General features: G+C 41.6%; 1 protein-coding gene across 1 annotated transcript in view; it reads right to left on the bottom strand.

The window, feature by feature from the left end:
- LOC125481939 (erbin-like) overlaps positions 1–9,234 on the bottom strand; it is a 193,217-nt gene that overhangs the window by 42,584 nt on the left and 141,399 nt on the right. The window contains exon 5 of the mRNA XM_048593886.1: positions 661–750. Within this exon, the coding sequence (XP_048449843.1) occupies positions 661–750 (90 nt within the window). The remainder of the gene's footprint in view (positions 1–660; positions 751–9,234) is intronic.

The following is a 9,234-nucleotide window of genomic DNA, read 5'->3' as shown; positions in this document are numbered from 1 at the left end:
AGTGTGGGAAAACGGGATTAGTGTGGGAAAACGGGATTAGTGTGGGAGGTAGTGTATTTTTGACAGTACGGAACAGATGGGCTGAAGAGTCTCCTCTGTGCTGTATGATTCTATGAGCACCTCATCTTTCAGTTAGGCACTTTACAACCTTGCAGCAGATTTTAAAAAATTGCAGAGCACACACTCCATCCTCCCCATTGTTTGCCTTGATTTACATGTCTTGTTTTTTCTCTTATTTTAATTTGTATTGCCAGACTGACATTTCAGGCTTGTTCAAGTGTGATAGGTTTTTTTGCATTAACACAAATACTTTGGTTGTTACAAACCTGTGCTTGTTCAAAATGAAAGATTCAACTTGAAAGAATGCCATAGGAAGATGATGCATTATCCCACACAGAGATAAACTGATATAATCAACTTGGTTGTTCATGAGCACCTCTAAAAGCCTCTCAGAGATCTAGAGGAGTATTCATTATTTTGTTGAAAGGGCACGTCATTTAAGTGAGGAAAAGTAAGGAGTGCAAGAGAACAGGAAGATATTATAGCACGGAACGAACAAAATTCAAAAAGAGATGCTTCAATCGATTCCAAATAGTTAATGACAAGTGACTACATTGTTACTGAGACATTATGTATTTGGGAACAAAAGAGCTTACTCACCTTCCAAAGTTTGCTGGCAAAAAATCCAAAAAGGCATCATTTAGGTAAAGTTGAGTCAAGTTTAGTAACTGTGTGAAGCCATCAGGAAGCCTTAGAAGGGAAGGGAAAGAAGTGGAAAACTGGTCAATACTGTTGCAAGTTTCTAAAATATTCATACAAGATTAGACAATATTTCATGCAAACATTTTTCAACAAAAAATGATAAACAAAAATGATGCAGCTACATTTTCTTTAGTTCTGATGATCTGTCTCAAGGTTCTGGGATAACCCTATTAGATGCTTGGTATTGTTCCTTTCTATTTCCTTTTTCAAACTCTTTCAAAGGAAGTGGGTAATGCTGACTTGGCCAGCATTTACTGGCCATCCCTATTTGCCCTTGAGGGGGTTGCGATGAGCTGCTATCTTGGACTGTAGCAGTCCATAGGGTGAGGGGATGGTAGTATACCCTGTGCTATTAAGAAAGGAGCGTTTAAGCGTGGATTTGTCTTTTCTGATAAGCTGAAGCCAGTCTGAGAGACCTTCAACCAGTATTTTTTCTGAAAGCAGTATTTATTTACACTATATACATGCAAGAAACATCTCTGTCCTAAGCTACTCAAGTTCCAACCTGCTAACAGAGTCTGTCACATGATAACCAAGGTCACCGTTGCATCACAGCATGCCTCAGAAGCTCATTCTTTGCCTTATCAGGATTTCGACCCAACAACAGTGAAGCAATGACAATATAGTTCCAAGTCAGGACAGCATGTGGCTCAGAGAGGGAGCTTACAGGTAGTGATGTTCCCATATGCCTTTGTGGTCCTTAAACTTCCAGGTGGCAGAGTTTATGGACTTGGAAGCAGATTTTGAAGGAATGTTGGCGAGTTATTTCATCCTGTTTGAAATCTCAACTGAAACCGGGCGGAATCTGACTTGGAATAGTACAGGCACTGAAACATGCCACTACTTGATGCAGCAAAGTTTCAACTCAAGCATGTTACCGATGAAAGCAGGTGACTGAATATTGTCCATAAGACTGGAAAGGAGAATGTTAGCCAAAATCAATAAGAATCATTCCAAATTTTGGGTCACTGAGCCATGAAGTTAGGCCATTTAAAGCAACTAAAGACAGGAATTCCATGTCAGGTTATTTACATTTCAAAATGGGATATAGAGTTACTTCAAAACAGGTCTTGCTTCAGTTCACAACATGATAATAGGATCCTCAGTGTGGAAAAAGACCATTCATCTCATTGAATCTACATCAACCCTCTGAAGAGCATCCCACCCACACCCACCTCCCCTACTCTATTCCTGTCACCCTGCATTTCCCATTGCTAAGGGTTCTGATCGAATGTCACTGGACCCGAAACGATAACTTTTTTTTTCATAGATGCTGTAAGACCTGCTGAGCTTCTCCAGCAACTTTCTTTTTGTTTCCCACAGCTAATCCACTCAGCCTGCACACCCATGGACACTATGGGCAATTTAACAAGGTCAATCCACCTAACCTGCACATCTTTGATGAAACTGATAATTCTCCACAGACCACACCCCAATACCAATCAATCAAATAAGGTTTGCCGAATGCTGTTTTCTCCTCCCCACCTCAAAAAGACCTTGCAATTTCGAAAATAACCACGAGTGACTAAGTGAAGTGAATTCCAATTCATTTGAAACATTAGGAAAGAGAGTTCCATTAGACAATGATCAAAGAACAACAACGGTCCCTGTTAGAGTTAAAAAATAAAGCAGCCATTTGGGTGAGATAATTGTCATTTCCTCATTTCAAAATATACTCGTCTGGGCCATGAATGGATTAACAGCACAGAACAAGTCACTTGCCTTACTTTCACTAATTTAAATCTAATAGCATGATCGAGCCATTCACAGACTGTCCTGTAATTTCCTTATCTCTCAACTATTTCTTCAATTTCCATTTCAACAATGGATGGCACATTGGCTCAGTGGTTAGCACTGCTGCCTCACAGCGCTAGGGACCTGGGTTCGATTCCACCGTCGGCTGACTGTCTGTGTGAAGTTTGTACATTCTCCCCTTGTCGACATGGGTTTCCTCTGGTTGCTCCAGTTTCCATCCACAGTCCAAAGACGTGCAGGTTAGGTAGATTGGCTGTGGTTAATGCAGGGACGGGGTAGGCGGCCGGATCTGGGTGGGACATTCTTCGAATGGTCGGTGTGGACTTGATGGGCTGAATGATCACATTCCACACTGTATGGATTCTATGATTCTATGAATGCAGCAATGGTTTCTGTATGAACCACACCCTTTGGCATAGCATGCTATGTTCCAACAACTCTCTCCCTGAGGAAATTTCTCCACACTTTAGCATATTATTGAGCCCTTTATCACTGGATTCAATCCAGAGGATAAAGTCTTACATTATATTAAAAACTTTTCATTGAATCCCTTAGAACATATCAATCAGGAATAGGCCATTCGGCCCCTTGACAAAATCATAGCTGATCAGATAGCAGTCTCAACTCTACTTTCCTGGCTGCTTTGACTCCCTTGTTAAGTCTTGTACTCTGTACAAGTTTCTAAACAGGATTTTCCCCAGCACACTGCTTATTATTAATTCCTCAACAAATGTCACTAAAACAGACCGCTCCATCATTCTTTTATAAAGGTCAATCATCCATGAGATCTTTCAACAAATTAACACATCAGAAATTAATGTGTAAATTTAAAGCACGTGCAATTAGGGGCAACGTACGGAAATTCAAAGAAAACTGCTTGGCAGACAGGAAACAGACGTTTTTAAAACAGGTCTTTTTTCTGAACAATGGGCAGTGGCTAATGAGGCACCGCAGGCATCAATGCTACGACCCCAGCAATTCACAATACATAGTAATGATTTAGACGAGGTAACTAAATGTAATATCTCCATGGCTGCAGGTAGCACAAAACTGGGTGGGAATGTGAGCTGTGAGGAGGATGCAGAGTGCTTCAATGAGATTTGGACAAACTGAGTGGGAAATTACACAGTAGGTGCAGCATTATGTGGATAAATGTGAGGTTACCTACTTTGGGAGCAAAAACAGAAATGCGGATTATTATCTGAATGGCTATAAACTGAAACAGGGAAATGTCTAACAAGACCTGGGTGTCCTTGAACACCAGTCATTGAAGGTAAGCATCCAGGTGCAGCAGATGGTCAAGAAGGCAAGTAATATGTTGGCCTTCATAGCAGAGGATTCGAGCACAGGAGCAGGGATGTCTTGCTGCAATTATATTGGGCCTTGACGAGTCTATACCTGGAGTATTGTGTACATCTATGGTCTCCTTATCTGAGGAACAATGTTCTTGCTACACAGTGATGTGGCAAAGGTTTACCAGGCTGATTTGAGATAGCAGATGTATGAGGCGAGGTTAAATCGGTTAGGATTGCATTCACTAGAGCTCTGAAGAATTGGGGAGCGTGGTAGGGGGTGGAATCTCATAGAAATCTAAATAACTCTAAGGGTGAGACAGGGTTGATGTGGGAAGGATGTTCCTGATGACGGGAGAATCCAAAACCAGGGTCACAGTCTAAGGATATGGGACAAACCACTTACGACTGAGACGAGGAGAAATTTCTTCAATTCACTACCGTATAAAGCAACTGAGCCAAAACATTGCATGATTTTAAGAAGGAGCTGGAATGAGCAATTGGGGTTAAAGAGATCGAACAATATTAGAGAAAAACAAGAAGAGACTACTGTGTTGTTGATTGACCTTGATCATAAGGAACAACAGAACTGGCTCAAAGGGCTGAATGACCTACACATACTCCTGTTTTCAGCCCTCAAGGTCACCTTTTCAACAAATGCAGCAAAATGGTAAATGTGCCCCCAGGCACTTTCAGGGTTTCAATGCCATGGGAAAGAAAGGACATCAACAGGTTATGAAGAAACTGCAAGTGGTGATGTTCCATGCTCCTGCTTGCCCTGTCTTTCTAGGTGGTAGAAGTTTCTAGGTTTTTTAGCTGTTGCGAAAGGAGCCTTGGCATGCTGCAGCAGGTGGTACGCACTGCTGTAATGTGTCAGGGGTGAACAGAGAGCTGGATGGCATACCAATCAAGTGAATGATCATGTCATGGAGGAATCATTGGATGTTGCTTAGGCTGCACTTGTCCAGGCAAGTGGAAAGCATTTCTATTTCCTGGCAAGTAGGTAGTGGAAAGGTTTTGGGGAGCCCTGCAACTCAATCTCCACTAAATACCCAGCCTCTAAACTGCTCTTTGAACTTGACCAACCACTGGTTCCAGGTCTTGTGGATAGCAACCCCTAGAATGTTGATGGTCGGGATTCAGCAATGTTAACGTCAAGGGTGGTGATTAGATTCTTTGACTGCATGATCATTGCCAGGCATTTGTGTGTTGCAAATGTTGCTTATCCCTCACCAACATAAACCTGGATGCTGTGCAGGTTATGCAGTATGTACCGATATCTTAAGAAGTCAGAACAGTACCAATTTAGAGAAAATTCATTCATGCGATGAAGCCACTGGCAAGACCAGCCCTTCACTAATTGCCCAGAAGGCAGTTAAGAGTCAACCACATTGCGGTGGGTCTAGTGTCATGTGTAAGCCAGATGAGGTAAGGATGACAATTTCCTTCCTTAAAGGACATTAATGAAATAGATGGGTTTGACAAGGGATTCATTGTTACCTTAGACTCTTAATTTCAGAATGTTTTTGAACTCAAGTTCCACAATGTGCCGTGGTGACATTCAAACTCAGGTCCTCAGAACATAAGCAGAGTCTCTGAATTAACAGTCTGGCAATAAGAGCTCAACTGTTGAATTGCACTCATCAGCAGACACTCATTCTTGTGATCTTCTGATGAAGGTAAGATCAATAATGAAACAGCTAGGGAATTGCCCGAGGAAACTGTGGCACCATATCCTTGGGCTTAGGTGACTGGCCTCCAACAACCATAGCTATTTCTTTTGTTCATCATATTGCTGCTTGTAAACTGGTTGAATGCAAGTAGCCAGCCATGTTACCATAGTGACGACATTTTAGAAAAGCACTTAATTCGCTGAGCAGCACTTTGGAATTTTCTGAGGTCATAAACAAAGTTAGGCAAACGCACAACCTTCCTTGATACACCCATTCTTGATTGGGCCCCCAAAGAACATTGCTCACATTTCTATATTAAATTGTGTACATGATGGGTGATTTCTCTAAATAACTGAACCCTTTCTGAGCCTTTTAAAATAGTTTTTTGTCAAACCTGCATATTTTTCTTGTCAGCAAGTTTTAAGGTCGTACTTTGAGTCCAAACAAAATGAATCGATGTTTTATATATTACATATTACATTACATAAATGCAGGAAAAGCCAATTTTGATATTATCACTTCCAACCCATCAATAAATGGAGAAACAACATATGTTTATCCTCTTACTAATCCATACAATTTTACGTGCAGCATTTTCTCCATGATAACTTATTATGTTTCTCTATGTAGTTCATTTTAGATGACACATTGTATAAAGGACATCGGTTATGGTCCCTTTATATATTTAATCTCTTTCTTGAACGAGAAAAATCACACTCAAACATCATTTGTCTTTATCAAATCTTTGTCAGTTATCCTTGATTAACCCACCCATGTCGAAACGCTCATGAATTTAAACTTGAATTATAGTGTGCGTAGTTATGTGCCCATAACTAATGCTAAGTGCACTGGTCTATACTTACAGCATCAATCTTTCCCTTCTTGATTAACGGAATTCTGCTGGCTACTCTCCAGTTCCACACAATAATTTGCAAATTTGAAAGACCAAATATTGTAAGCACAGCTTTCACTATCTCCTCTTACTACTTCTAACAGTTGATGTAGCATCCAGACTGTGACCATATGCAGGAAACATTCACCTATTTTTCTTTTTCCAAGTAACAATTCCTTGCAACTATACAAAAAAAAATCTTACAACACAATAAGCCATTTCTTCTATTATGACAGTGTTGGCTTTGAATGAGCTACACAAATAACCACAAGCCCAACTCTTTCCCCCCACCACCCATCCCCAACCCATGCATGCACATCCTCTCCAATAGCTTTAACTTCTTCATGTTTAATTGTACATCTGATTCAGCCTTGAAAATTATGATTAAACCCACTTCCATCAGCCTTTCAAAATCATGCATCCCAGGTTACAGTTCTCAAAAACTCTTCTCATCTGCACTCTAACTCTTGACAATTATCCTAAATCAACGTCCTCTGTTTATCACAGAAGTTGGTGCAAAAGCCCAACAGGTCTGGCAGCATCAGTGAGGGAAAAAAATCTTGAGTTCTGAGGAAGAGTCACCGGACCCGAAACGTTAACTCTGATTTTTCTTCATAGATGCTGCCAGACCTGCTTGGCTTTTCCAGCAACTTCTGTTTTAGTTCCTGATTTACAGCATCTGCAGTTCTTTTGGTTTTTTTTTTAAACCTCTGTTTATCAAATCACTTAGCGGTGAAAAATATTAATTCGCGTTGGCACTGCCAGATACTGGTGTCGCTTCACATTGCTGATGTTACTCAATACATGGGGCATTCTCGCAAATTTTCCCTGCAGCCTTGCGGAGACTATAACGTCATTTTTGAAGTGCAATACCCAGACCCAGCCAGGATACTGTATCCGATGCCTGACTATTGATTTATAATTCTTTGATAATTGCTCTCCTCCACATCTACACATTCATTTCCATTAACTATTTTTAATATAGAATATCTAAATAATATCACATTACCCTCAACAATGGAACTCGTACATCAGGCTGAAATTTTCCAGTCCCCTGAACAAAGTTGGCAAAGGCAAAGCAGTTGGGAAAACACTGCAAGACTGGAAAATAAGATTCTCGATATTGAAAAAATGAAGTCTAATTTTCTACCCATTTACATATTATTATTTATACTCGTCTCATGGAGCAGTTTGCCTTTCTCCCATTCACCAGACAGAGTGGACGATGACAACTCCAAACATGAAGGTCTGAGTGAGTACTTGACAGCTCCAGATCACCATTTTGTCCTCCAGGTGTCCCTCTTGAGTTGTACCTCTGGACATACTCCATGAGTAGTGACCAAGAGCAAACTCCATCCACAGAGGTTGGCATCAGACACACTCCAACTTCAGTCCCTAACTGACTCAGATACAGGTGTCCACTTTGGAGCACGCTGACACCTTTCACTGTCATAGTGCTAACAAGCTACTCTCTACCTGAGAACAGACACCCATCTCATGCGTTGGAGCAGGGTCCACCTCAGGGCTTCTTGCTTGCTACTTAAGGTTTTACTCACTTCGTGGCTACTTGGATGCTCACAGAAATACTGTGAGCCTAAAGAACAAAGAACAATACAGCACAGGAACCGCCTTTGGTCCTCCAAGCCTGCACTGACACATTTTGCCTTTCCATATTAAAACGGTCTTCGCCAACAGGATCCAGATCCCTCTATTCCCTTCCTATTCATGTATCCGTCCAGGTGCTTCTTGAAAGCTGCTATTGTGTCTGCTTCCACCAGCTCCTCTGGCAGCGTGTTCCAGGCATTCACCACCCTTTGTGTGAAAAACTTGCTTCTCACATCTCTTTTAAAGTACCTTCACGCCCCCACTGCTGGAACTTTGAACCTGTGTCCCCTAATAACTGCCCACTCCAGCCTGGGAAAATGCCTCATACTCTCCACTCTATCCATGCCATTCACAATCTTATAAACTTCTCTCAGGTCACCCCGCAAACTCCTGCATTCTGGAGAAAACAAACCCAATCGAGCCAACCTTTCTTCATAGCTAAAATCCCCCATATCAGGCAACATCCTGGTAGAGCTTTTCTGCTCCCTCACCAAAGCAACTACATCCTTCTAGTAGTTTGGTGACCAGAACTGTATGCAATATTCCAAATGTGGCGTAACTAAAGCCCTAGAAAGCTGCAGCATAACTTGCCCATCCTTATACTCAATGCCCCTTCCAATGAAGGCAAGCATGCCATTGGCCTTTTTTATTACATTCTCTACCCACACTGCCACCTTCAGTGATCTGTAGATCTACATACCGAGATCCCTCTGCATCAATACTCGAGGGTTCTACCATTCGTCATATAATTTCCACCTGTACTTGACTTTCCAAAACGTATTATGTCACGTTTGTTTGGATTAAACTCCATCTGCCATTTTTCTGCCCATGCCTCCAACTGATCTATATCCTTCTGTATCCTCTGACAATCCTCCTCACTATCTGCAACTCCACCAATCTTTGTATTGTCTGCAAACTTACCATTAAGACAAGCTATATTTTCCTCCAAATCATTTATAAAGATTACGAACAGCTGAGGTCCCAGCACTGATCCTTGTGGAACATCACTAGCCACAACCCTCCATTCCAAAAAGCATGCTTCCACTGCTAACTTGTGTCTCCTAAAACTAAACAAGTCCTGTATGCATTTTGCCAGCTCATCCCTCACACCACGTGACTTCACCTTTTGTACCAGTTCGCCATGAGGGACCTTGTCAACAGCTTTACTGAAGTCCATGTAGACATCGGAGATAACAAGGTGTAGAGCTGGATGAAAACAGCAGGCCAAGCAGCATCATAGGAGCAGGAAAGCTGA

The sequence above is a fragment of the Rhincodon typus genome, chromosome 3 (genome assembly GCF_021869965.1).
Source record: "Rhincodon typus isolate 14 chromosome 3, sRhiTyp1.1, whole genome shotgun sequence".
Lineage (NCBI taxonomy): Eukaryota > Metazoa > Chordata > Chondrichthyes > Orectolobiformes > Rhincodontidae > Rhincodon > Rhincodon typus.
The sequence above is the reverse complement of the archived record's forward strand: the minus strand, read 5'-3'. Positions and strand labels throughout refer to the sequence as shown.